At 38.5% G+C, this 27,812-nt stretch overlaps 1 protein-coding gene and 1 long non-coding RNA gene across 2 annotated transcripts; both read left to right on the top strand.

The window, feature by feature from the left end:
- Window positions 1-3,369: 3,369 nt before the first annotated feature.
- Window positions 3,370-24,748, top strand: SDHAF4 (succinate dehydrogenase complex assembly factor 4). Its single transcript, XM_077903471.1, has 3 exons — window positions 3,370-3,531; window positions 14,959-15,108; window positions 23,910-24,748. Exons 1-3 carry the CDS (start codon window positions 3,468-3,470, stop codon window positions 24,017-24,019), a joined length of 324 nt encoding a protein of 107 aa, XP_077759597.1. The 5' UTR covers window positions 3,370-3,467; the 3' UTR covers window positions 24,020-24,748.
- LOC144317282 (uncharacterized) lies at window positions 3,979-6,661 on the top strand. Its single transcript, XR_013383237.1, has 2 exons — window positions 3,979-4,949; window positions 6,465-6,661. It is a non-coding gene; the product is annotated as an uncharacterized LOC144317282 (long non-coding RNA).
- Window positions 24,749-27,812: the final 3,064 nt, after the last annotated feature.

Below are 27,812 nucleotides of genomic sequence, written 5' to 3'. Positions count from 1 at the left end.
CCAAAAAAATCTGGAATCTTGGAGATGGATGGTAAACACAGTGGAGGGTCTAAGATTTTATCCTACTTATAGGCTTGCTTGCTAAAGGACAGGAGACTCCAGAGTACAAAAGACTTTATTACAGCAAAATAGCCAAGCATCAGCATATTTGCACTAGTTCCTGGAGCCCCACAGTGATGGAGAGTGGCAGATGACACCTGTACACATATTGGGTTGCATCACAGGAGAAAAGTCCAGGGCCAAGGGCCAAGCGTTTTTTGAGCAAGCAGCAAACAAGCCAGTCTCTTTTCCCCCAAAGGGAACGGCAGTTCTATTGTAGTAATGCTATATTTAAATGCCCATATGACCAGCTACAGAAATTGCTGTTTCAGGAGATAGATAAGCCTTGCCATTGGTATACTCAGCAGTAATATGCAGGGAGGCCCAGGACCCATGGCAGATTATTTCTCCCCACAATGGTGAGCAAAATATATGAACAGTGTATCATGTACTCATCCTTCTGCTACTCTTTGGATCCAGTTATTCTGTCCATAGAAGAGATAACACTGAAATTGTTAAGTCATTGGAAATATATGCCAAGTCCTTTAGGACAGCATCCCAAAGTGTATTTTCTCATCCTGTTACAAAAGTAAATCTTTTGGGGATCCCTGTGTGGCACAGTCAAGTGTCTGCCTTCAGCCCAGGCCATGATCCTAGGGTCCTGGGAACCAATCCCTCCCCTCCACCTTGCATCGGGCTCCCTGCTCAGTGGGGAGCCTACTTCTCCCTCTCCCTCTGCTGTTTCCCCACTCATGCTCTCTCTCACTTTTAATCTTAAATGAATAAAACCTTAAAAAAAAAAAAGTAAACCTTCAGTAGAGCTGTCCTTTATAAGACTGGTTGCTTCTGGTCTGATGGGATATGTGATAAGGCCTGCTAATGCCACAGGCATCACTACATTTTTCACAGGAGAGTGAGTTCTTTGGTAAGCACTTTTGTATGGGATGCTATATAAGGTGTATTTAGTATAAGGTATTCAGTAAATACACAACGTATAAAAGAAGCATAAGTCACAGAAACCAATCCAAATGCAGTATAATTGTTACTATACAACAAGTTGCTACCTCCTTCATTATAGTAGGGTTCCATTGTAATCAAACCTGCCACCCAGGCTAGCTACATAGTCCTTTATCAGGGGGACAGATTGTTCACTGCAAGTAGTGGTGCTAGCCAATCTGTCTTGGCAGGGAAAAAGACTATGTTAAAAATCTATGCATGTCTCTGTGCCACTGTGACTAGCGGACAGTGGTAGGGGAATGAGGCTGACTGATATCTATGAAGAGGTTCACTGTGGTCTCAAATGGTCTTCAGTGATCCCCATCTGCTGGTATTCACCCTTTGTGTAACCCCTCCCTTTTCAGAGGGTGCTGGATATACTGACTTCAAATAGAGTACATCAAAAGAATACATTACTTCTAATGATAGAATACATCAAAACTTGAGATTACAAAAATCCTGTGGCTTCTACTTTAGCAGTTTCATTCTCTCATTCCGTGGAAAGCCAGCTGCCATGTTGTGAGATGATCTTTGAAGAAGCCCACATAGCAAGAACTAAAAGAGGCCTCTGGTCCCAAAGCCCACGAAGCATCGAATCCTGCCAATAATTGTACTAGTAAGCTTGGAGGCAGATCTTCCCCCAGTTGTGCCTCCATATGAAACTGGAACTCCAACTAAGAGCTTGACTGCAACCTCCTTTAAGACCTAGAGCCAGAGGCACACTGGCTGCTGCCTTTCTGATCCACAAAAACAAAATTTAAGACAATACCAAATTTTGGTATAATGTATTATGATGTAATAGATAAGTAATAGTTATCTTATTCTGATTAATAGCCCTTCTGAAATGGGAGCTTTTTTTTTTTTTTTTTTTTTTTTAAGCAGTGAGATCCAAACAATCTTATGTTTTGGGGTGATTTGAGAAGTCCTGTTCCAAAGAACTATTCCAAAACCTTTACAGTCCCAGTCCCTGATCACATGACTAAGCCAGAGCCCATAAAATTATGTATTTTTGTCTCAAGCCACGTCTCCTTCCAGGCAAAGTGTACGAGATAAAGTTCAGGCCTCTAAGAGGATTTGTCTTTCTCTCTCTCTGCTGTTCCTTGAGAGTCTCTGTTAAACGGGGCTCTAAATGCCAAGACAGTCCATTAATAGCTGAGTCAGTATATTTAGCAAAGCCATTCTTAATCCAGCTTTGAATTTTTTTTCCTCAGTCAACCGGTCACAAAGAATTCATCATTGAACTGTAGGATATAGCTAAGAGTGAAAAGCATTTATAGGAGCTAACTGCTAATGAAAATTGCTTGGGTTTTGTTTCTGGCCTTGTTTTGTATATACTTGCTCTTAGTGAAAGGGCTCCTTATCCTGGAGGATCAGATAACTCCCAAGTCACGATGAGAAACTCAGATTGCCCAGCCGCCTAATGTCAGACATTGCCAGCGCCCAATAGCTAGCCCAGAACTTTTCTGAAAAAAATAAGAATCTAGGGACCTACACTGTGATTCTGTAAGGATTTCCACAAGTTACATAAAGCCTCCTGATCTGCCACATATGCTCCAAACGTCATTGGAACGGTTGGAATTTATGGGCCAATTGCACTGGCCCACTTCCACTGCAGCCTGGACCAGATGGCAAGCCTTTTCTTGCTCTGCTCTTCACTCAAAATTGTCATCTTTCAGGTCATCCGGTCAATGCGTCAGAACCAACGAATTAGTTCACTGAACGAACAGACCTTTAAAAAATAAGAGAACTGAACAAGGAAAGGCTATTATCACACGGGCAAAAGAGTAAAAAATGTGCTTCATCTTTGCATACTATGAAAGGGATCTTTCAAGAGACCATTGTCTTAGATTGAGAGGAACACATGGAATTATTCCCTCATCCAACCTCAGTCATAATTTGGGATTTTAAGCAGCAGGAGGTCAGGGTAGTTCGAGTCGCTCTCCTTGAACCTTTTTTTTTTTAAGATTTTATTTATTCATGAGAGACACAGAGAGAGAGGCAGAGACACAGGCAGGGGGAGAAGCAGGCTCCATGCAGGGAGCCCGACGTGGGACTCGATTCCCGGTCTCCAGAATCACGCCCCGGGCGGAAGGCAGGCGCTAAACCGCTGAGCCACCCAAGGATCCACCTTGAACCTTTTCCTTACAGACGGCCCGGAACCCGAGCACGGATTTTTAGGAACAGCTCCTGAAGCCCCGCCCCGCCCACTTGCCCACCGAGCAGGCCCCGCCCTCTCCGCCCCGCCCACCAGGCAGGCCCCGCCCCCTCCGCCCCGCCCCCTCCGCCCCGCCCCCTCCGTACACAGGCCCCCACCCAATCAGACGCAGGCCCCGCCTCGCGAGAGTTCCGCCCCTCCTGCGGGGTGGGCCCGGGTCGGCGCTGCTGGTTCCCTTTCCCTGCTGCGCCCCCAGGACTGTGTGGGGATTGGCGCCATGACTGTGTCGAGGCTGGCTCGGTTGCTTGGCTGCGTCCCGGCCACCGCGTGGAGAGCGGCAAGTAAGGCGCCGGGTCCCGGGGCCGAGGTCGCGGGGCAGGGTCGCGAAGGCCCGGCGCCGCGAGAAAGGCCTCCCTCGGCGCAAGCAGCGTGTGTCCCGGGCGTCTGAAGGCACCGGGTGCTGCAGAGCTTCTCTTCTTACGGCTCGGCCGTCCAGCTCTTGGTGCCGGGCAGGTCCCTTCAGCACCCCGGATCTCAGGGGTCGGACTAGGGCTAGAAGACCACCCGGGCCCTTCCCGCCTGCGGACCTGCCTCCTTCCGGTCCCTGCGCAGGAAGGGCTTGTTTCCTGCGGAGCTCTCGGGGCTCACTAGGCTTTGGCGCTCGTGGAAAAGACTGGGAAAGAGGGCCCTTTGGAACAAGGGTCATTCATTTACCTATTGAATTTACACCAAAAAGGATTTGTGGTAGTTTACGGTCTAAATAAATTGGAAAAGTGCAGAGGTGGGTCAGAGTTGCAAATTAGTATAATAAAGTTAGATGAAGCCAAGAATCGTTAATACAAAGAAAGAATGCATGCTCTCAGTAAAAACCGGCATTTTTGTTGGAAAGTTTTCTCAATATTTTAGATTTAACCCAGAAAAGATCCTTAGCATAGTTTTAATTGAGGACATCCTGGGGAAATTGTGGAAGTGGAAAACAGAATTAACTACCCTGCATAGTAATAGGCCCCAGATCTCTACGCAGTTTGTTTTCGGTAAACATTTCTCCCCAAACATATTACTTGTTAATTGTAAACATTTTAAATGGTCCAGGAATGAATAATAAAGGGAAAGCCCCGCCTTATCCAAACTCCACGGTAGTAACTGTAAATTTCGTTGTGTGTTCATTCACTATCCCTTTCTCACTTGTGTTAAAAACTTCAGAATGGAGTATTTGATACCAAAAACTTAAGACACGTGTAAGTTACGAAGCAAAGCATACGAACCCATTTTCCAATTTAAGAAATAGAATATTTCTGTTACCAAGAGGCTCCCAGGATGCATCTTCCTCAGGCAGTGGGTCTTTATAGTAATAGCTTCCTACCATTTGTACTTATTTTACTTGCTTTTTTCAACTAACAGCTGTATTTTGAGCTTCATCCATATTGATGTGTGAGATTGTGGTTAATCATTCAGTTGTGAGAGTATATCATACGGTTTTTCCATTCTTCTCAGTGGACATCTGGGCAATTCTGGAAACACGGGGACTGGCTGCTACACATTCTTGTTGTGGGTGGTCTAATACAAGGAATGGAATTCCTGGAATTCCTGGTAGAGGCCTTTTCAGTCTTCTAATATGATGCCAAGTTGTAAAGGCATTTCCATCCCTACTGGCAATTACACTCCTACCAGCAGAAACATCAGTTCTTGCTCCACATACTTGTCAACATTTGATAATCATCAGGAAGTTTAATTTTTGATTGAATAGGGTATTGAAATGGTATGTCATTATGATTTTGCTTCTGGATTTTGTATCCACTATCCTGGCTAAATTACTTTTCTAACTTCTCTGATTAGAGAAGTCAGACATCTTTTCAAATATTTATTCGCTTTTTTGATGAAATCTCTTCATTTTCTTAATGGATTGTTTGTCTTTCTTATTTATATTCTTTACATATATTTCAATACTAAACCTTTTTTAGTTATGTAAGCGGCAAATATTCCGATTTGGGGCTGTTCTTGTCACTCCGTAGTGTTGTTTTTTTTTTTTTTTTTTTTTAAGAAAATCATATACCACAGCAGAATAAAATAATGGCTCTGCATGTACAGTCACACAGCTTCAAAAGAAAGGTGTCTTTTTTTCTTAAAGAAAGGTGTCTTTTGGTAAATAGGTAACCATAATATCGTTGTAATTTTGTATTGATCCTTTTGTTTATTGTCAGTGCTTTGTGATCTTGTCTAAGAAAGCCTTTCCTACCCTGAAGTCAGTTATTCTCTGTTTTCTTTTCAAAGGTCTATAGTTTTGCTTTTTGTATTTAAGCCTTTATTCTACCAGGATTAATTTTTTTTTTAAGATTTTATTTATTTATTCATGAGAGACACACAGAGAGAGAGAGAGAGAGCGAGGCAGAGACACAGGCAGAGGGAGAAGCAGGCTCCATGCAGGGAGCCTAACCTGGAACTTGATCTCCTGGATTGTGCCCTGGACTGAAGGCGGAGCTAAACCGCTGAGCCACCCGGGCTGCCCCAGGATTGATTATTGTGTATGGTGTGAGGCAGGAAACCAATTTCATTTATTTTCCATGTCAATAATCTGTTGTCCCAGGTCCATATATTGGGCCTTTCCTTCATTGATATGATGCTAACTGTCTTCAGTCAAGTTTACATAAACATATAGGCATGGGTTTATTTCTTGGCTCCCTTTTCAGTTCTGTTGATCTAATTGTCTATTCCTGTGCTGATATCAACTGTCTTAATAACCATACCTTTGTAATAAATCTTGATATCTACTAGGGTAAATCTTCTCATTCTGTTTTTTAGAGTGCCTTGGCTATTCTTAGGTATCTGCTTTCCATATCAAATTCTTAAAGGGGGGGGAGGGGCACCTGGTGGCTCAGCCAGTTAAGCATCTGTTTTCCTTTGCCTCTGCCTGCCGCGGGCCCTGCTTGTGTGCTCTTTCTCTCTGTCAAATAAACAAGATCTTTAAAAAGAATTCTTTAAAAAAAAGTTCCTAAAAAAAAAAAAAAAAGTTCCTGTTGGGATTTGATTAACCCTGCTCAGTATTTTTTTTAAATTATCATTTTGTGATTGCTGTTTATGTATAGAACATAATTATTTATTCCTTTTGTATCCTGTAACCTACCTAAATTAGTTTATTAATGTAAACAATTTATTTGTAGCTAGGGGGGAGAAGGTATTTTGCTAGGTAGGCACTCATATTAATGGCAAGTAATGAAAATCTAGTTTCTCACTTCCTAATATTTGTCTTTTTCTTTTGTTTTTCTGCCTTACTCAGATTTCCAGTAGCATGTTGTCGAGGAGTGGTCATCTTGTCTGTAATTGTAAAGGGAATGCATTCATATTTCAAGTGTCATATTAGCTATGGATGTGCCTTTATCAGGTTAACGAAGTCCCATGCTATGTCTAGAAGGGTTTTTTACTGTTGTTTATGTATTTGTCTGGTTTTTAAGACTGAATAAATCTTGAAATTTACTGAATTCATTTATTTTCATCTCAGGGTGATTACATCATTTTTTCCTTTAAATCTGGTGAGTTGGTGAATTGTAGATTTTACTAATGCTAAATCAATCTGGCATTCCTAGAAAATACTCAAATTGGTCATGATTATATTTTTTTTTTTTTAAAGTTTCAGTTTATTTATGATAGCCACACAGAGAGAGAGAGAGAGAGAGAGAGAGAGGCAGAGACATAGGCAGAGGGAGAAGCAGGCTCCATGCACCGGGAGCCCGACGTGGGATTCGATCCCGGGTCTCCAGGATCGTGCCCTGGGCCAAAGGCAGGAGCCAAACCGCTGCGCCACCCAGGGATCCCAATATGATGTTGAAATTGATATGCTAATATTTTGTTTTGAAATTGGCCTGTAATTTGCCTCTTTTGGAATTTCCTTTTCTGCTTTCAAAGGTTAAGTTATTCTAAGCCTCATATAGCGAATTCAAGAGTCTTACTACCCTTTTCTCTTTGTCATATTTTGTTTAAAGAAATTATTCATTCTTTGAGTATTTGCTATAACTTAACTACAAAACCATCTGCTCTTTGAGGGAAGATTTTAAATTACTGGTTTAATTTCTTTAATGGTTGTTGCGTTGTTTATCAGCTTTTCTCTTCAGTCAGCTTTAATACATTTTTCTAGAAATCTGTTTATTTTATACACTTTTTTTATACACTTTCATTTTAGAGGCATAAAGTTCCTTTTTAAAAAATATCTGCTCTCATATATAATTATGTAATCTCTTCTCTTCATATTATTTATTTTGTGTGCTCTTTTTTTGTTCTTACTAGCCTAACCAAAGACGTCACAGTTTTAATCTTTTAAGGGAACCAACTCTTGGCTTTTGTTGATTCTCTCACTTGTATGTCTTTTATTTATGTTACCATTTTCTTCTCTAACTGTGGTTCTTTTCCTTCCATTTTCTGTGTGTCTATCTCTTTAAGACAAAACTAAAAACGTGGAAAGAGTACATCTCACATGGCTTAGTTTGGACTATAATAACAAATTGCCGTAGAGTAGGTGGCTTCCACTCCAAACATTCATTTTTCACAGTTCTGGAGGCTGGAAAGTTTAAGATCAAGATGCCAGGACATCTGGTCTCTGGTGAGAGCCTGCTTCCCGGTTTGCAGATGGCTACTCTCTCATTGTCTACTCCTGTGGCAGAGAGCAGAAAGCCACAGCAAGCTTTCATATCTCTTCTTAAAAGGGTACTAATCCCATTCGTGAGGGTTCCACCCTCATCACCTAATTATCTCAAAGCCCCAGCACCTAATATCACTGTGGGACCCAGGAAAGTTAACAAAAATCCCCTACCCCTGGACAAGCAGAGCAGAACTGACTCCACTTTGTGCTGCACCCGCCTTGTGCTGACCTGCTTATTACTTAGGGCACTGCCCCGCCCTAGTCAAGCCCAGGGCACACCCTAACCCGAAATCGGCTCAGTGATAGGCCAGTTCAAATGGATTCTTTAGGGTAAAATGTAACTCAATGGGCCACCTGCGAGTGGACCAGCATGACTGTGCAACTTTCTGCGTATCCCATTGGCCACTGGCCCCTATAAAGTTGCTAAGCTTCTTAGTCTCGGGGTCCAAGTCCCGGCTCCGCTGTGTCAGGTATACTTGGACCCAAGCTCGAGCTTGTAAATAAACCCTCGTGTGTTTGCATCCCTGTCCGCTCCTTGGTGGTTTCTCTGATTCGCAATCTTGGGCACAACAATCACCACATTAGGGGTTATAATTTCAACATATGAATGAGGGTGGTGTGGGGGACACAAATCTTCAGTTTCTAACACTGGTCATTTTTTTTTTTAAACATGTGCTTATTATATGAACAGCATGTGGCTGGGTTTTGTTTTTTGGAGTCTGATAGTCTATACCTATTTAACTGGAGAATTCATTTATAATCATAATTATTGATATAATTGGCTTTATTTCTACCATCTTTTTACACCTTCTATTTGTCATACTTGGTTTGAATTAAATATTTTCTTCTCCCGAATAAAACTTCCATTTTCTCTCTATTCTTATCACACACTTCACTTTAGGATCATTTTCTTAAAGTAAATTGCTTAGAAGTTCCTTTTGTGGCAGTCTTTTGTGATGGTCTCTTAGTGTTCTTTTTGATATGTGTCTTATTTTTAATCTGAAATCTGGTTTCTTTGACTTTTTGTTTTTGAAAGGTGGTTTTAATGGGTATATCATTTTCTCATAGCTCTATCTTCTGGCTTCTATTATGGCTCTGGGGAAGTTACCTGTCTGTTCAGTTTTATTCCATTATTAGTAATCTTTTATCTGGCTTCTTCTTAGATCTTCCTTTGATCTGGCTTCTTTGTTGGGGCTATCCATTTTACCTTGCGTCTAGATGCATTTTTTTCCCTTTAATTCGGCATTTCTTTATGCTTCCTACATCCGATGATTCCTGTCCGCGGTACTTCCTGTGGTCTTTCCACTATCTCCTTGTGGAATCATGATTGAATAGACAATTGTTAGACCTTCTCATTTTATCCTCCACAGGTTTAAACTTATCTTTGGTTATTTTCATCTTTGTGCTTTTTCTTGCATAATTTCTGAAGAACTTAATTCTAGATCACAAATCCTCTTCTCAACTGTATCTGTTCTGCTATTAGGCCTTTTATTGAACTTTACATTTAAATTGTTGTATTTCTAAATTTGTGTTTTAAGTTGGCTTTTCATACATTTCTCCTTTTTGACTTTTTGCCTTGAACACATTAAATAGTTATCTTCTGATTTCAATATGTCAAATCTTTATGGTCTGGTCTTATTTATTGTTTTACTAACTCTTGTTTTACTGGGATTCTCTCTTGAGACTTTAATGAGACATGGTTTGAGAGGGTATTTCTCCACAGAGGATTTGCTTCTGCTCTTGTCATGTGTCTGGAGCACTTCAACTATATAGATGTGGGTCCACTTTATGTAAGATGTTCCCTTTGGGTGTTTTTGGACCATGCAAATAGTGTATAATCAGGCATAGATAGGTGTAGTCAGCCAGTAGTTTCAAAATCTGTAGAAGGGCTTCTTTGTTTCATCTCCACTCAGAACCAAGGTTGAGATGGTACTTGTCCTTCCTTAACTGTTCTCTTCATTTATTGGAAGTTTGCTTCTAGCTCCCTGCTCTTTTGACCAGCAGCATGAACATCATCTGGACATTATTAAAATGCACTATCTCAAGTCTCACTCAGACCTACTCAGAATCTTCATTTTAACAAGATTTTTTATATGCTCCAGGTGTTTTATATGCACATTAAAATCTTAAGGCTCCGGCAGCCTGGTTGGCTCAGCGGTTTAGCACTGCCTTCAGCCCAGGGTGTGATCCTGGAGACCTGGGATCGAGTCCCACGTCAGGCTCCCTGCATGGTGCCTGCTTCTCCCTCTGCCTGTGTCTCTGCCTCTTCTCTCTCTCTCTTTCTCTCTCATGAAAAAATAAATAGAATCTTTAAAAATAAATAATAAATAAATCTTCAGGCTCAATTTCTCTTCTGGGTGCTAAGCCTCTAATAGGCTTTTTGTTTTGTTCAGGCTCAGAAGACTCCTCTCCCTACTGTCCTGAAAGCTCTGTACCCCAGCTCTAGGTGAGAAGGACACAGTTTATGTAGCAGTTTAAGTGGTTCAGTGGTTCTCTCACTGAATGGCTTTGTTAGTTTATCATTATGTACTTTCTAAAAGATTCTTTGTCCAATTAAGAAATTTTTGTATTTTTTTAGCCTTTTTAGATGTTTTATGGCGATGGGTTTTAGACATCTATAATTTATCAAATTACCAGAAACAGAAGTTCTGAAAAGTTATTTGTCGTTCTAATATAATGGTAACTTAGTCTTTTTTCCTTTGCTTTTATTATTATATCAGATGATCATCTTCTTGCTTGTACTGTACTTGTAAACCCAGTTCTAAATAGGCTTTGGATAAGGCCAAACCACCCCTTGAAGAAGAAGACCTGGGCTTTATGGTGGTGATTTTCTTGTTTCTCAAAGAATGATTGTTGCTTTGTTTGTCAGCTATTGCCCTTGTAGTTGAGATAGTCAGAAGTTTGGTGAAGGCCAAAATGTAGTACTAACATTAATATACGGCTAATTTTTTTTAACAATGTGGGAGTCTGGGACTGACCCCCTGTGCCATAAAAAATCCACATATAACTTTTGACTTCCCCAAAATTTAACTACTGATAGCCTACTGTTGAATGGAAGCCTTATGATAATATAAACAGTTGATTAACACATATTTTGCCTATTATATATATTATATATTGTATTCTTACAATAAAGTAAGGTAGAAAAAATAAAATGTTATTAAGAAAATCGTAAGGAAGAGAAAATACATTTATAGTACTGTTCTGTAAAAAATCCATGAATAAGCGGGCCTGTGCAGTCCAGACCTGTGTTGTTCAAGGGTCAGCTATAATTACTTTTGCTTCATACCTCCTATTTGATAGGCAGAATCCACAGGAGTGGCTCTGGGGCTCCCCTTCACCTCTTTGCTAATCCTTAAGACCCAATATAGACCCTTTTTTCTTGATGTCTGCCCTTCAGGCTACTTGTATGTACCTCATGCCACCTCCTCTGCCTGCTTGCTGTGCACGGAATTGTTTCCAAAGCTGTGAAGGTTGTGAGTGCCAAAGAGCACAGTGTCCCCTGTCTTACCAGGTATGGTGCAGACATGAGAGGAATTCTCCTGCTCTGCATTCTGTCACACTGTTACCTGTCTACAGAAGTAGTTCTGTTTAGGCCTCTGTGAGTCTTTTGAGAAAACTGGTCTTTTTAGCTTTTTCTTGTAACCTTTTTCTCTAAGGTAAAGTTCCTTCAGAATTCCTCAAGGCCAGACCTACAGACTAGTTTCTCAGCCTTCTACTTTGCTACTCCTCTCTGTTTTCCCACAGTACACTTGTGTTCCCATGCTTTACCAAAATCTCATTTGCACACTGACTTCTGTGTCCCACAGTTAGGCTCAAGTTACTGTTATACTTCGTGTGTGCACGTAGAGACATACACATTACTTCATTTCTCTGAACCAAGGTAAGTACAAGTATCCCCATTCTACAAATGGGGAGACAGGCTCAGTGAGATATAGAAACCTTCCTAGGATCACATTGCTATTAAGTGGTATGGCTGCTTTTGAAGCCATGTGTGTGATTCTAGTGCCCTTAGATTGCAAGACCTTTTTGTGCCATTTTTATGAATTTGTGTAAATACTGAGGTATCTAAATACTTAGATTTGGTACATACCAAGTATCTAAATACTTAGATAGTATCTAAATACTTAGATTTGGAACATACCAAGATTAATTTTTATACTGAATACCATTTCAGGCTTTGAGTTAAGAGATTTTATTTGCAAAAACAAACCTAAAACAAAAAATGCTGATTTTATTGTATTGAGTCAAGATTAAGCACACAGTAACAGGTGGCTACTAGTATCTGTTAAGTACTTGGCTGATTTTTAGGCTTCAAAGTGACTTTGTAACTGTTAAAATTCCCCTTTATATATCTATATTATTACTGAATTATTATGACTTAGAAACAACCACTCATGCTTTATAAATGTGTAATAGATTTGTTCATGGATAGATAGTTGGACATTAGATGATGGACAGAAGTTTCTATTGTGGAGGATAGCCAAACTTCCTGAATTGGGATATATTGATGTCACATTCTGAAGAGTCTTATGTTTCAGATAAGTGGATAATTAACAAAAATTTCAAGATTTGAACTGAAAATATCTTTAACTGAGCATGGTTTATGTTCACCAAAATTTCCAGTATAATATTTTTCTAAATAGTCAACCACAATAAACCAAGATCAGATTGTTAGATGAAATATATTAATATAATCAGAAACTCCTATTTCTATATTTTCCATTTCTTAAATAAAAATAAATGCTGCCTTATAAGTTATTATTACATGTTTTCCATATACAAGTGAGTATGTATATGGAGAAAACTATATTAGCTCTGTAAATCATTGTCATAGCTTTATTAAAACATTCAGTTGTGTATTTATTTTTTTTAATCCTTGTGTTTTGTGGGCTCTTGTATCTGTGGGAGAATGCTGGTTTGTATTCTAATTGGTCATTCAAACAATAATTTTTCTACTCACTAAGCTGTATGCAGTAGATAGGCAAATGAACAGCCTGATAAACTATTTGGAAATTGTTAATGCAGTTTATATGTGATGTTAACTTTATATAATCTTACAAACAACTCTTACGTAAGTTCCAAATTGGCTGTGGAGGGTGTGTATGTATAAAAAGAGATATTTATGTACAAATATTTATGTACATATATATTTGCATATATGTGTGTGTGTGTGTGTATATAATTTTTTAAGTAATTTCTGCACCCAACATGGGGTTCAAACTCACAACCCTGAGATCAACAGCTGTGTGCTCTACTAACTGAGCCAGCCGGGCACCCCTATATATATAATTTTTTTAAAGAGAGGGTATGGTGATGTAGTGATAGCTAGAATGTGAATAAAATACATGTAATGAAAGAAAATTCTAATTATATCTAATGCTACGAGGAGCTTCCAGATTATACTATAATGATGATATTAGATAAAATCTGTCACAGTGCTAAAAGTTTTGCGTGAATTATCTCTTTATTTAGTAACTCATAAGATAGGTACTGTTACCTTAATTTGAGGAAACAGATTTAGAAAGGCTAAGTCACTTGACAAAGGTCAAACAACTAATAAGTATTTGTATACGTTTCTTACTGCTGCTGTAACCAATTATCACAAACGTAGTTGGGAGGCAAGAAGTCTGAAATGGGTATGAAGTCTCTGGACTGAAATCAGGTATTAGGGGTGTGTTCTTCTGGATGCTCTAGCAAGAGAATCTCTTTCTTCCCTTTTCCAACTTCTAGAGGCTGTTGAAGTTCATTTCCTCCATCTTCAAAGCCAATAATGTCCATTAAGGCTCTCATGCTGCCATCCCTCTGGTTCTCTCTTCCAGTTTTCTTCCCCTTTTAAGGATTCTTATGATTGCAGGGGACCCACACAGATAGCCCAGGGTAATTGCTCTAGCCTAAGGTCAGTCATCTGATTGGCAACCTCAGTTCCAACTGCTACCTAAATTCTCCTTTACCATGGAACCTAATCTCTTCATAGGTTCTGTGTATGAGGTTCTGATCATCTTTGGAAGTCATTATTCCACTTACCACAGTGGTATAACTGGAACTGGTCCCCAGCCCTGCCTCTAAAGGCATTCCTTTAGGAAGTTGAAAACCCAACCCTGAGGTCATTTTTTCAGGGTGGCTTTGTACTTCTTGAACATTATCTTAACAAGGGTTGGATAACTTCCAACCCTTGTTACTTCTTGAACATTATCTTAACAAGGGTTGTACCCTTCCAACCCTTGTTAAGATTTTTAAAAATACTTTATTACTAAAAATAATAGTTTAGCTTTCTCTTCTCATTTATATGTTGTAAATGCCAAATACATTTCTAAATGTTTAATTGGCAGGAAAAGAGAATCATGATTAGAATTCAAATATACAAATACTAAATACAATCTCTTGTGATTTAAATGGTAAATATTGTGATTAAAACTTTGTACTACGTAGTTACACTTAATCATCTCATTTCTGGTATTTCGGGCATTGCTTCACACAGGAATCAGTATTTTACATGTAAGTTCTTTCTTTTTTTTTTTTCTTATAAAATTTGATTTATTCATGAGAGACATGGAGAGATAGAGGCAGAGACATAGGCAGAGGGAAAAGCAGGCTCCATGCAGGAAGCCCAGTGTGGGACTCAATCCCAGGACTCCAGGATCCTCCCTGAGCCAAAGGCAGACCTAAAACATTGAGCCACCCAGGTGTCCCAACATATAAGTTCTTTCAAATTTTTTTTTTAAGATTTTATTTATTTATCCATGAGAGACATAGAGAGAGAGGCAAAGACACAGGCAGAGGGAGAAGCAGGTTCCATGCAGGGAGCCTGCATGGGACTTGATCCCGGGTCTCTAGGATCATGCCCTGGACTGAAGGCGACGCTAAACCACTAAACCACCCGAGCTGCCCAGTTCTTTCAATTTTGATAATGGTTAGCTAATTTATTTTAAAGCTTTTCTTTTTAAACTGATAATATGGATTGCTTCTGAGGAAGGGAAATGCTTATCTGGAAGATAGAAGAAATTTTACTGTATGCCCTTTTGTACTTTTTGTACTGTGATAAATGTGAGTGTATAAACTAAAAACAAATAAAACTGTTACCTTTATAGCAGAATAAATGAACAGCTCCTAATTTTTCACTGTCTCCACTCTTCAGGATCACCCCTTCTGTGTCATTCTGTGAGGAAAATGAGTTCTCAAGGAGAAAAATCCAAACCTATTCAACAATCTCTTAAGAAGCCAAAGTTACCAGAAGGTCGTTTTGATGCACCAGAAGATTCTAATTTAGAGAAAGAACCACTGACAAGTGAGTATGGACATACCTCACAGATATTATGGGTTTGATCTAGACCACTGCAATAAAGCAAATATGGCAATAAAGCAACTCAAATAATTTTTTTTGGCTTCCCAGTATTTATAAAAGTTATGTTTACACTATACTGTGGTCTATAAGTGTGCAATAGCATTGTGTCTTACAAAACAATATATATCTCTTACTTTAAAAATACTTTATTACTAAAAATAATAACCATCGTCTGAGCTTTCAGTGAGTTATAATGTTTTTCTGGTGGAGAGACTTGCCTCAATATTAGTGGCTGCCAACTGATCAGGGTGATGCTTTATGTAATAATTTCTTAAAATAGGACAGCAGTGAAGTTTGCCACATTGATTTATTCCTTTCATGAAAGATTTCTCATGAGATGCTATTTGATAGCATTTTAGCCAAGTAGAACTTCTTTCAAAATTGGGATCAATCCTCTCAAACCCTGCCACTTCTTTGTGAACTAAGTTTATGTAATATTCTATACCCTTTGTTGTCATGTGAACAGTCTTCACCGTATCTTCAACAGAAATGGTTTCCATCTCAAGAAACCACTCTCTTTGCTCATCCTTCAAAAGAACTCCTCATCTGTTTAAGTTTTTAACAAGAGATTACAGCAATACAGTCACATCTTCAGGCCCTACTTCTTATTATAGTTCTCTTGCCATTTCCACATCTGCATTTACTTCCTCCACTGAAGTCTTGAACCTTTCAAAGTTATCCTTGAGGGATAGAATCAACTACTTTCAAACTCCTTTTAATGTTGATAATTTGGCCTCCCCGTGAATCACACATGTTCTTCATGGCATCAAAATGGTGAATCCTTTCCAGAAGGTTTTCAGTTCACTTTGCCAAGAACCACCAGAAGAATCACCACCTATGGCAGCTACAGCCTTAGGAAATCAATTTCTTAAATAATAAGACTTGAAGGTCGAATGCCTCCTTGATCCAGGGGCTGCACAATGGATGTTGTGTTAGCAGACATGAGAACAACATTAATCTCATTGAACGCCTCCATCAGGCTCATGGGAGACCAGGTGCATTGTCAATGAGCAGTCCAATTTTGAAAGGAATCTTTTTTTCTGACCAGTAGGTCACATCAGCAGGCTTAAAATATTCCATAAACCATGTTGCGAACAGATGTGCTGTCATCTAAGCTTTGTTCTATTTATGGAGCACAGGCAGGGTAGATGTAGCATAATTCTTAAATGCTCTAGGATTTGTGGAATGGTAAATGAACACTTGCTTCAACTTAAAGTCACAAACTACATTAGCCCCTATTAGGAGAGTCAGCCTGTTCTTTGAAGCTTTGAAGCCAGGCATTGACTTCTTCTCCCAGCTATGAAAGTCTTTTTCCAATATAAGGCTGTTTCATCCATACTGAAAATCTTGTTGTTTAATGTAGCCAATTTCATTATTTACCTCAGCTAGATCTTCTGGATCACCACCTGCTGCTTCACCTTGTGTACTTTGATGTTGTGGAGATGGTGTCTTTCCCATATCAGCTGTTTGCTTTCTTATCATTTGTGAGTTCACTGAAGTGACACTTTTCATGTCCTTCAGGAACTTTTCCATTGTCTGCACAATTTGGTTAACTGGTTGTTGCAAGAGGCCTAGCTTTTGGCCTATCTTGGCCTTTCAGCAAGCCTTCCTCATTAAGTTTAATCATGTCTAGCTTTTGATTTAAAGTGAAAGAGATGTGACTCTTCTTTCACTTGAACACTTAAAGGCCATTATAGGGATATTAATTGGCCTAATTTCAGTATTGTTTTGTCCCAGAGAGTAGGGAGGCCTACTAGGGAGTAGGGATAGACAAGGGAATGACTGTTAAGTGGAACAGTCAGAGCACATGCAACATTTATCAGTTAACTGTTTTTTTTTTTAATTTTTTTTATTTATTTATGATAGTCACACACACAGAGAGAGAGAGGCAGAGACATAGGCAGAGGGAGAAGCAGGCTCCATGCACCGGGAGCCCAACGTGGGATTCGATCCCGGGTCTCCAGGATCGTGCCCTGGGCCAAAGGCAGGCACTAAACCGCTGCGCCACCCAGGGTTCCCTAGTTAACTGTTTTATATGGCGCATGTTTCTTGATGCTACAAAACTTACAATAGTAATATCAAAGATCACAGATCACAGAGCACCATAACAAATATAATAATAATAAAAAAAGTTTGAAATATTGAGAGAATTACCAAAATATGACACAGAAACCCAAAGTGAGCAAGTACTGTTTGGAAAAATAGCACCAGTAGACTTGCTTATGGTAGGGATGCTACAATTTGTAAAAAATCCGGTATCTGTGAAGCACAGTGAAATGAAGTATGCCTGTATAGTAAAGCTTCTCTTGACTTTTGAAGCGTCAGAGTATTTTAGTTATTGAGAAAAAAGAATGAAAGGAACATGTTATTATTTATAATTCTTTTTTAACAGTAATAAAACATTTCACAATGAATAAATTACCATATTGACTACTCTGTGTAGGTTTAAAAAAAAATTTCTAAGCCCCTGTTTTATTTATTATACCCCAGTATTCACATGACACAGTTTATGAATTGAGAACTGTTTTGATGCAAATAACTTGAAAACCACTTGAGCAGACTTAAACAGAAGTAACAACAATATAGGTTGTTATTGGGCTACAAGGTACACAGATGGGGTACCCCAGGGCAGTGATGCTGCTGGACCTTTGAAAAAGATGGACCTGGGGAGTAAGCACTATATGGAAACCAGGATATTCTTCCTCCTTCTCTTGTCCCTGGTCTTTTCTCTTCATTGTTTTCTGTCATCAGACTGTTCTAAATCCACTGGGCAGAAAAAACTGCTCCTAACTGCTATTCAGTTCAATAGAAGAACTAGACAAAATATAGTTGTTTAATTCTAACTCCAAATTTCTTTTTTTTTTAATATTTATTTATTTATTTGAGAGAGAGTTAGGGTTGAGGGGGAAGGAGAGGAAGAAGAGAATCTTGAACCGATTCCCTGCTGAGTGTGGAGCCTGAGGCGAGACTAGATCTCAGGACCACAACCTGAACCAAAACCAAGAGTTGGTCACTCAACCAACTGAGCCACCCAGACACAACTAATTCCAAATTTCTGAAGAAGAAAGTTCATTTGCCAAGCTTGGATCCGGTGTCTATAGCTAAATCAGTCAGAGTGGCCAGTGGGATGGGTCACAGGTGGAGGCAGTTGTTCTCACCATAGCCATGTGGTTGGAGAAAGAGAAGGGAAGTTTGGAGAAAGAAAAGGTTTTTTAAGGGTGGTGCAGTTATCACTAAACAGTGTTTTGTATTTAGTATATATAAAATTTGGCTCATGTCTGAAGGCTCTGTTTTTTAAAGTGTTACTTTATTTTCATTCTATACTCTTTTGTACCTTTGAATTGTAGAAAATGTGCAAGTATTAGCTATTCAAAAAATAACATTTTAGATAGCATAAATGTTAACATACCAGTTTGAAACTTTGACAGGGTTGCCCTGCTTGTCTAATTTTTCCATTCTCCTGAGAGTTAACCAACCTATGCAGTGAAGCATCCTGGACAAGAAGACTTAAACAGAGGATACAGGGACCTCTGTCTGGAATTCTTTAGAATATAAAAGCTTTTCTTTTTGTTCATTCAGTTAAATTTTTCAGTTTATAGTACTTTACTAAGCCCAGTCTAATAATCAGATCAATCAATCATCCAAAATGTTGGAGACTTTTGAAAAGCATAATCTAAAGGTAAAAGTCTTCTTTAGTAGTTTTAGCCAAGCCCAAAAATCTAAGAGGAAATTTTTCATTTAAACGTCATATACAAAAGTAGCAATCCCAGAAGTAAACCCTCACATACTCACATACATGCTCAATTGGCTTTTGAGAAGGTTGCCAAGATCATTCAGTGAGGGGAAAAGACAGTCTTTTCTATACGTAGCACTGGGAAAACTGGATATACACACGTAAAAGAATGAAATTGGACCTTTACATTATACCATATTTGAAAATTAAATATGTCAAAAATGTATTTTTGTTATGGACCTTTACATTATACCATATTTGAAAATTAAATATGTCAAAAATGTATTTTTGTTAAGAGATAAAACTATAAAATTATTAGATGAAAGTGTTGTGGAAAATCTTCATGATTGATTTTGATAGCAGTTTTATGGTTATGACACCAAAAGCATAGACAGCAAACACAGAAGTATATAAACTGGACATTATTAAAATTAAGAAATTTCGGACATCAAACGATATTATCAAGAAAGTGAAAAGATAATGTATGGAATGGTGGAAAGTATTTGTAGATCATATATCTGACAAAGAATTAATATTGAGAGTATATAGAAAACTCCTACAACTCCACAAAAATAACTCAATTCAAAAATAGACAAATGACTTGAATATACACTTCTCCAAAGAAGATATACAAATGACTAACAAGCCCTTGAGAAGATGCTCAGCATCACTCCTTAAAAAATCAAAACTACAGTGAGATACTCCACACCAACTAGGATATTACAATTTAAGAAAAACTGGAAAACAAGTGATGGCAACGATGTGAAGAAATTGGAACCATCCTGTATTTCTGGTGGGAATGTAAAATGATGCAACTACTATGAGAAATAGTTTGGCAGTTTCTCAAAAAAAGTCAGATATAGAACCTAGCAATTCTACTTCTAAGTATATATTCAAAAGAATTGAAAGCAGGAACTTAAATAGATATCTGTATATCTATGTTCATAGCAGCTTTATTCACAGTAGCCAAAAGAAACAATTCAGATATCCGTTGATAAATGGATAAACAAAATGAGTGTGGAATGCTATTCAGCCATAAAAAGGAATGACATTCTGATTATGCTACAATATGGTGGACCTTGAAAACATTATGCTTAGTGAAATGAGTTAGACACAGAGGACAAATACATGATTCCACTTAAATTATGTACCTAAACTAGGCAAATTCATAGATACAAGGTAGAATAGAGGTTATCAAAGTCTAGAAGGAGGGGATCAAGGAAAAGTTTTTGTTTAATGGGTACAGAGTTTATAATGAGGATAATGAAAAACTTGTGGGTATAAATAGTGTGATAGTTACAGACCATTGAGAATATAGTTAATGCCACTGAATTGTATGCTTACAAATGGTTAAAATGATAAATATTATACATATTTAATACAATAAAAAAAGAAAAATGCATTTCAAAAGATAATCATCTATTTGACACAATGCTAGGTATTCATTGTAACTTTTGAGTCAGTGAAATTTATGTCAAACATACCGTCTCTTAGAAACTGGTCTAGTAAACATCACCAAACCAGCAAATGTTTTTCAATCCTCATTTTATATGAACTGTCCACAAGCTTTGGCATTGTTAAATTGTAACCACTACTTCTGGAAATCTCCTGTCTTGGCTTTGGTTATGCTTTGTCCAGTTTCTCCTCCTAGTCCTTGAACCATTTCTTTCTAAACTCTATTTTAAGCTCTTCTACTTCTGCTGAAAAGCAGAGATTCAGAAATCTCGGGATAGACCTTCACTCCTGCTTCTTACCCTGTCCTGGATCCTAGTCTTGTTGATACCACCCTCTTAACATTTGTCAAACACATCTCTTATCCATCCTACCAATAAAACCCAAATTCAAGCATCTGTCGTTCTGTTGGTCTGTCTTCTTCCCTGTTTCCTTCCTTCTAGGCTTACCTCCCTGCCTCTGATACATATGTCATTCTAAGAAAAATGTATGGATTGTCCCTTTGCAAAGAATAGACTTCATTATTAAGTACTATTATCTTAATAAAGTAGGCTTCATCAAGGTAAAAGATATCATTTGCAACTGAGCACCCTGTTTGATGCAAAGATGAATAAGGGAAATGAGATACATAAATAACTGTGAACAAGACATTATGTGGTAACTGGAGTAAAAGATATGCCAAAAGAAAGTTCAAAAAAAAAAAAAAAAGGAGAGGGGCAGCTTGGGTGGCTCAGCGGTTTAGCACTGCCATTAGTCCAGGGCCTGATCCTGAAGACCCAGGATTGAGTCCCACGTCAGGCTCCCTGCATGGATCCTGCTTCTTCCTCTGCCTGTGTCTCTGCCTCTCTCTTTCTGTGTCTCTCATGAATAAATAAAAAAAATCTTTAAAAAAAAATAAAGAAAAGAGATAACATTTGAACTGGGGTTTAAAGGCACAATAAAATCATTAGTAGTTAAGGAATGGTGGGGAAATGTTTCAAAAAAGAGAAAGGTATGGTCAGAAAGGTATGGCTCAAATCTGGAAGGCTGAAGTACCAGGTTATAGCATATGGGCTTTATGCAGTGGACAGTGAGGAAAGCTCTGAATGTTTTTGAATGGAGATTATTCAAAAAAAAAAAAAAAAAAAAAAAGAATGGAGATTATTCAGTTTTACTATAGTATAATCTGCATAAAATAAAATTCACCCATTTTAAGTAGACATTTTGGAAAATTTTAGCAATTTTTATAGTCATGTAACAAATACAACATATACAACAGTTCCATCCCACAAGGAGCCTCTGGTGCCTCTTTATGATTAGTCTCATTTCCCCATCCCCCTGGCAACCACGAATCTGTTCTCTGTCACTATAATTTTGCCTTTCCTAGGATTTTATATAAATGAAATCATACAGTACATAATCTTTTGTGTCTGGCTTCTTTCACTTAATGTAATGTGGAAGAGGGATTCTGTTTGGAAAGATTAATTCATCTTTCTATGCAGATTAGGCTGAAGTCATGAGAGTCAGAAAACAGATGAGTTAGAAAACTACATTAGTCTAGTATGCGACTCAGCATGACTCAGGGTGGCACTAGTGAGAGTATAAAGTTTTAGAAAACTGTGGGTTATGATGAGGGTAAAAATTAGGTTGAAGAAACATGAGAGAAAAGCCTCCATAGAAAGCTACAGAAAGGAGAAGCTTAAGAGTGTGGGACTTGGAGAAGGAATGTAGTCAAGAGATAAGTAACAGAAATGGATGGCATAAGTGGACTTGAAGATCATGAGGAAAGAGGACCAAGGACTTCTGTGTCCATAGTATGTGAGGTTACTGATGTGAGTGTTGATATGAGGGATAATGGGAAGAGGTGAAGCTGTGAACCAAGTATTGATCTTATCCAAGAAGATAGAAGAGTTTTTATTACTGGACTGCAGAAAAGCATTGGGCAAGTGAATGGTGTTGAATTCAAAAGAGGAAAGAAAGGCTATAGAGGTTTGGTGGTAGAAGGTGAAGCTGGAAGTACAGTGAGGCACAGGGATAATCTTAACCCTTTCTTCCCTAGTGCTGTGGAATGAATTGTGTCTCCCTAAAATCCATTTTTGAAGCTCTAACCCCCAAAGTGGTGTTATTTGGTGATGGAGCCTTTGAGAGATAATTAGGTATAAATGAGGTAATGAAAGTGGGGCCCCATGATGGAATTAGTACCCTCAATAAGAGACAGATAGCTCTCTGTCTTTCTCTCCCTGCCTGGTGAGACACAGTGGGGAGGGGCTATCTACAAGCCAGGAAGAGAGTCTTCACCAGAACCCAGTCATGCTAGCACCCTGATCTCAGACTCCTAACCTCCAGAACTGTAAAAAAGTGAATTTCTATTGTTGAAGCCACTCAGTGTAGTAGTTTGTTATGGCAGCCCAAGCTGACCAAGAGACTCAGTGAGCCCCAGAAATATGGGAGACAGCAGAGCTTCCCTTAGAGACTTTCAGATGTAGTCCAAGAATGGAGTTCTTCAGAAAACAGAATGATAGATGGGGAAGAGTTCATTCACAGTAGAGAAAGAATTTTAAAAATAGATAAATATTTGAAAAATTTCCAGGTAATTCTCTATTTTCTTTTTCCAAGAGAGGTACTACATGATTTTAGTGATGTTCATTTAGCTCTTTAAAGAGACACAGTTTAAGAATTGGGGTTCTTTCTAATAGCCGTTTCCTCTGCTGCTCTTCCTATATACAGAGCAGTAGTTTATGGGCCGAGAACAAGCCTGCAACCAGAATGTCTGAATTCAAACTCAGTTTTACCACATAGTAGCTGTGTGACCAGGAGCACCTTTCTGAACATCTTTGTGCCTCATTTTCCTCATCTGTAAAATGGAGACAATAATTGTTCCTGTCCCATAGGATTATCACAAGGACAAAACAAGTTACTATGAATAAAGTGCTCAAAAGCGGGCCTACCTCAGATAGAGGGTCCAGTTATGAATGCACTGTTGATAGTAACAGCTGTTATGTCCATAAATGGCAATATCAGCTAACCATTTGCTGAAGCCAAAACCCTATAATAAGGAGCAACAGTACACGTTGCTAAAATTAATTGAGCATTTTTCTGTACCCGGCACTGAGCTAGATTCTTTACATACATTTAAACATGTTGAAATGTTTAATTCTCAACATACTAAATCAGGTGTGATTGTTATACCCATTTTACTGAGAATAAGACTGAGGCATTGAGCCAAAGTATTGCGTTTCAAAACCTTTCAAATCCTATGGATTTGTACTCTGTATTCCCTAAATTCCTTTAATTCCTTTAATCCGTCAGCACATATGCAGCTACTCCCCACACGAAGGCCTGAGAACACTCCAAGAATTTTAAGTAATTAATGTAGGTAATAAAATTCATTGAATATGATAATTGTATCTTGTATCCTGAAATAATTTCTCAAACTTGGGAAAAGAACTATATTTATAGTTCATTTAAGACTGCATAGTAATAATGTAGCCAGTATTATCTACTATAACCCTGTCTTCAAAATTGGCCATAATGCCTTTCTCTACTGACTACTGTTTCTGCATCTTCTGTTTTTCTTTAGAATTTCCAGATGATATTAATCCTGTTACCAAAGAAAAAGGTGGACCCAGAGGCCCAGAACCTACCCGATATGGAGATTGGGAACGAAAAGGACGCTGTATTGATTTTTAAGCCACATATTAACTTCAGTATCTTTCTCTGAAATGTACATTTGAATTAATTTATTTACAATTATTTTCTTTCTGTATGTCCTTTAAGCCATTTAATTTCTATAGTGTTTTTTTAAAAAATAATGCCTTGAAAGAGAATATACTGCTATAAATTAAGAAAGGGGAATAGTTCTACATTAGCACATTAATTTTAATTTAAATATATTGGAGTATATAAATGATGATTAGAGCTGCAAACTCATTTCATCACATTTCAGTTTAATCAGCTACTTATAAAATGCAAACGTAAATAAAATAAGTTTTAATGATTTCTGTTGCCAAATGCTAGGTAATAGTGGCTTTTTAATTGTGTGTTAAGTAATACATTATAGTTTCATAAGGCCACAGTCACAACAGAAAATCTAACTCCAGAGCCAGATACCTTGGGTTCAAATCCTAGCTCTTCTGCTTATTAGCCAGTGATCTTGGGTAAGTTATTTAACTTCTCTACACCTCAGTTATCTTTGTGCATAAATTGGAGATAATACTAGTTCTACTGGGGATCCCTGGGTGGCTCAGCGGTTTAGCACCTGCCTTTGGCCCAGGGCATGATCCTGGAGTCCCAGGATCAAGTCCCACATCAGGCTCCCTGCATGGAGCCTGCTTCTCCCTCTGCCTATGTCTCTTCCTCTCCCTCTCTCTCTCTCCGTCTCTCATAAATAAATAAAATTTCTAAAAAAAAAAAAAAAAATACTAGTTCTACCTTACAGGGTATTGAGAAGATTTTTAAATGAGTGAATACATGCAAACCACTTGGAACAGTGCATAGCTCATGGCTCTCAGTAAGTGTTAGCTATCCTTCCGTCTTAAATGTTTTTTCCAAGTCTCTAGGCTTTCTGGGGGAAATATTAAGAAACCAAGTTTGAAATACTTGAACTGAAACTGTTTTATATGAAAATAACATTAAAACATCATTAATTGGAAGATTCGTGATTTTTTGCATGGATGAACTGAGCTGAAATATACACTAGTTTGTTAAACATAAAATTTAGATACAGAGGCCCAATATGAGAAAAGCTGGGACTGAAATGGGCCAGCCTAGTCAGTTTTGATGACTCAGAAGCTCTTATATTATGGCCTTTGGATAACTGGGTCAGGAAAAGTCTTGTCCAGTTTATAGATATGAAGGAAGAATGGGAACTGCTGGGCTCCTCTAAAGGATCCTGTGTTGTCAGACCTTACACGGTGGCAGAGATTGGACCTTCAGCCCCTAGGCCACTTAAATTACTTAGGAAGAAAGGGTTTGAAGGGTCTGTAGAAGACAGCGCAGTGGACTGATAGTGGTGTGATATGATTTATAAATGCAATATTATTTGAGAAGATTGTAGGAGATTTAAGAAAGATTAAGATTAAAGATTAAGAAGATTGTAGGAGATTCTTAAGAAAGAATAAACTTTCTTAAAAGAGTGTTCTCAGAAACAAACTGAGTAGTCTGGTAATGGCCTAGCCATTCAGTCTTTGTATCAGCTCTCAGTCAGCATTTGTTCTTCTAATGGCAGTTACTGTGTATGCTGCTGAGTAATAACCACATTCCTTTAAAAGCATTCTATAACTTAGTCATTATGAGTCATTAACTCCTATTAGTGAAAGTTTTTATTAGGTTAACATTGCAGAAAGTAGTATGTCACATTATTTGGTATAGTTTTGCTTGTGTTTATGGTATGGGATACAGGAAAGACAACTTAGATACTTCAAAAACTAATATAAAATATGTAACAACCAAAGTGTGGTATTAAGATAATAGAATCCTTAACCCCTGTTAATAGTAACATGTTTCATGACAGCCATCAAATATATAGGTAAAGTTTGGTGGCATGGAAACATTTATGGTCTTTATGACCATCGAACATTAACAAAAAAACGTGAAGACTTCCAAAAGATGATGTAGCACCAATGAAAATGTGTTACTCAGATCTCCTTATATGGGAAACAGTTGACTGAGGACCCTGCCAGTTGCTGCACCATGGGATGCTCCCCACCCCCATGTTCCCTCTGAGGCTACACTTCCCCCAGGCTGTTCCCAGCCAATGAATGAGTGTGTTGGTCCACTCCCCTAATGAATGACATTGGCTCAAGAACTCCCCATTAGCCTACCCAGTACTTTCTTGGGACTGTGCTGCTGTCCAAGACTCTTTCTACTTAATCCTCCTTTCCTTCTTTCTTCCCTTCCCAGCTGTCAGACTCTGTCTACTTTTCCCCTTTATACCTCAAAACATTTCCCCAGTGAATCTCTCTCACATTTAATCCCATCTTGTCATTTGTTTCTCAGAGAACCCAAACTAACATGGATAGTTTTAAAAGAACAGCTTATAAAAGAACAATTTATTTATTCATTAGAGACAGAGAGAGAGAGAAGCAGGCTCCTCTCAGGGAGCCTGATGCGGGACTGGACCCCAGGACCCCAAGATCACACCCTGAGCCAAAGGCAGACGCTCAACCTCCTGAGCCACCCAGGTGCCCCTGCATTCTTTGGTCTTAAGGCCCTTTTATACTCTAAAACTCTTTGGCGGTCCCTAAGTTGTTTAGGGATTTATGTTTAGGTGTGTTATACCTATTGATAGTTACCATATTAGGAATGAAAACTGAATCGCTTAACCAATACTGATTGATCAGTTAGGAAGGAAACTTCCTACTTACTTTTGGTCAAGACCAAGTAAGGAATGAAAACCAAGCAATCTTTAAAATATGTAATTAATTTTAAAATAATCCCATAAATAGGGCACCTGGCTGGCTCAGTCAGTAGAGCATGTGACTCCTGTTCTCAGGGTCCTGAATTTGAGCCCCAGGTGGGGTGTGGAGATTACTTAAAATCTTAAAAATAAAAAATAAAATAACCCCCAAATAAATGCATTACATGTTAACATAAAATAGCATTTTTTTGGAAAGATAACTAATAATTTTTCCAAAAAAAAAGAGAAAAACCTAAAGAGAATGATATTGTTTCATATTTTTGTAATTCTTTTATATCTAACTTAATAGAAGGCACCTGTATTCTCATATCATCTTCTGCACTCAATCTGTTGTGATAATTGTTTTGAGGTGTATCAAAGAAAAAAGCTGGCTTCACACAGATACGTGGCTAGGAAAGGGAGGCTCTCAGATCCCCTGAAAGGGTCTTGGGGTCCCCAGAGTCCATGGACCACACACTTCAATGACTGCTGAGCTGATTTAAATAGAAAGGAGGATACTAAATGCAGACCCTTCAGAAGGGTGAGTAGAACAGGCTCAGCCTCTAAGACCAAGTTTCAGAACCACACGACAGCACTGGCTGGAGCTCCTGCCTGAAATCCCAGCCAGCTGCACCTCTTGGAGGCAGGAACCCACCACACTGCAGACCCCTGAGCCTCTTTGGCTGCCGCAGACCACACTGACAAAACGAAGCCCTGGTACTTCCCCCTACCATCTAACCTATTTCTTTTCTTTTTTTTTCTTTATTACCATATCATTACTTTTAATGTCCAATATTTATAATATGAGGGCCAGGGCTTTCTCCCCAACTCATTTCTTGTCTAATTTGGTTTCTGGGAAGACTTCATTCAGGTACTCAATGGTCATCTGATCAAATGGAATTATGTTCTTCATCTTCTCCAGCTCTTTTTCACATTCTTCAATCCTGGCCTTTGAGAGAGACAAAAACAGCACAGCTTTTCACATCTTCTTTTTCCTCAGCATCCACCTGGACAGTGTATTTATCCTCTGGCACAGGAACCTTCAGAACATTAAACTTCTTCTCAAAATCATCTACCAAGCCAGCC

Source organism: Canis aureus, chromosome 7, assembly GCF_053574225.1.
Source record: "Canis aureus isolate CA01 chromosome 7, VMU_Caureus_v.1.0, whole genome shotgun sequence".
NCBI lineage: Eukaryota > Metazoa > Chordata > Mammalia > Carnivora > Canidae > Canis > Canis aureus.
This window is presented reverse-complemented; position numbering and strand designations above follow the sequence as displayed.

What these genes read in the sequence shown, in the direction of transcription:
- SDHAF4 (XM_077903471.1), top strand. Translation starts at nt 3,468, where the DNA reads ATGACTGTGTCGAGGCTGGCTCGGTTGCTTGGCTGCGTCCCGGCCACC. An exon ending in CACCGCGTGGAGAGCGGCAA is followed by an intron (nt 3,532 to 14,958) that starts GTAAGGCGCCGG and finishes TCCACTCTTCAG; the next exon opens with GATCACCCCTTCTGTGTCAT. An exon ending in AGAGAAAGAACCACTGACAA is followed by an intron (nt 15,109 to 23,909) that starts GTGAGTATGGAC and finishes GTTTTTCTTTAG; the next exon opens with AATTTCCAGATGATATTAAT.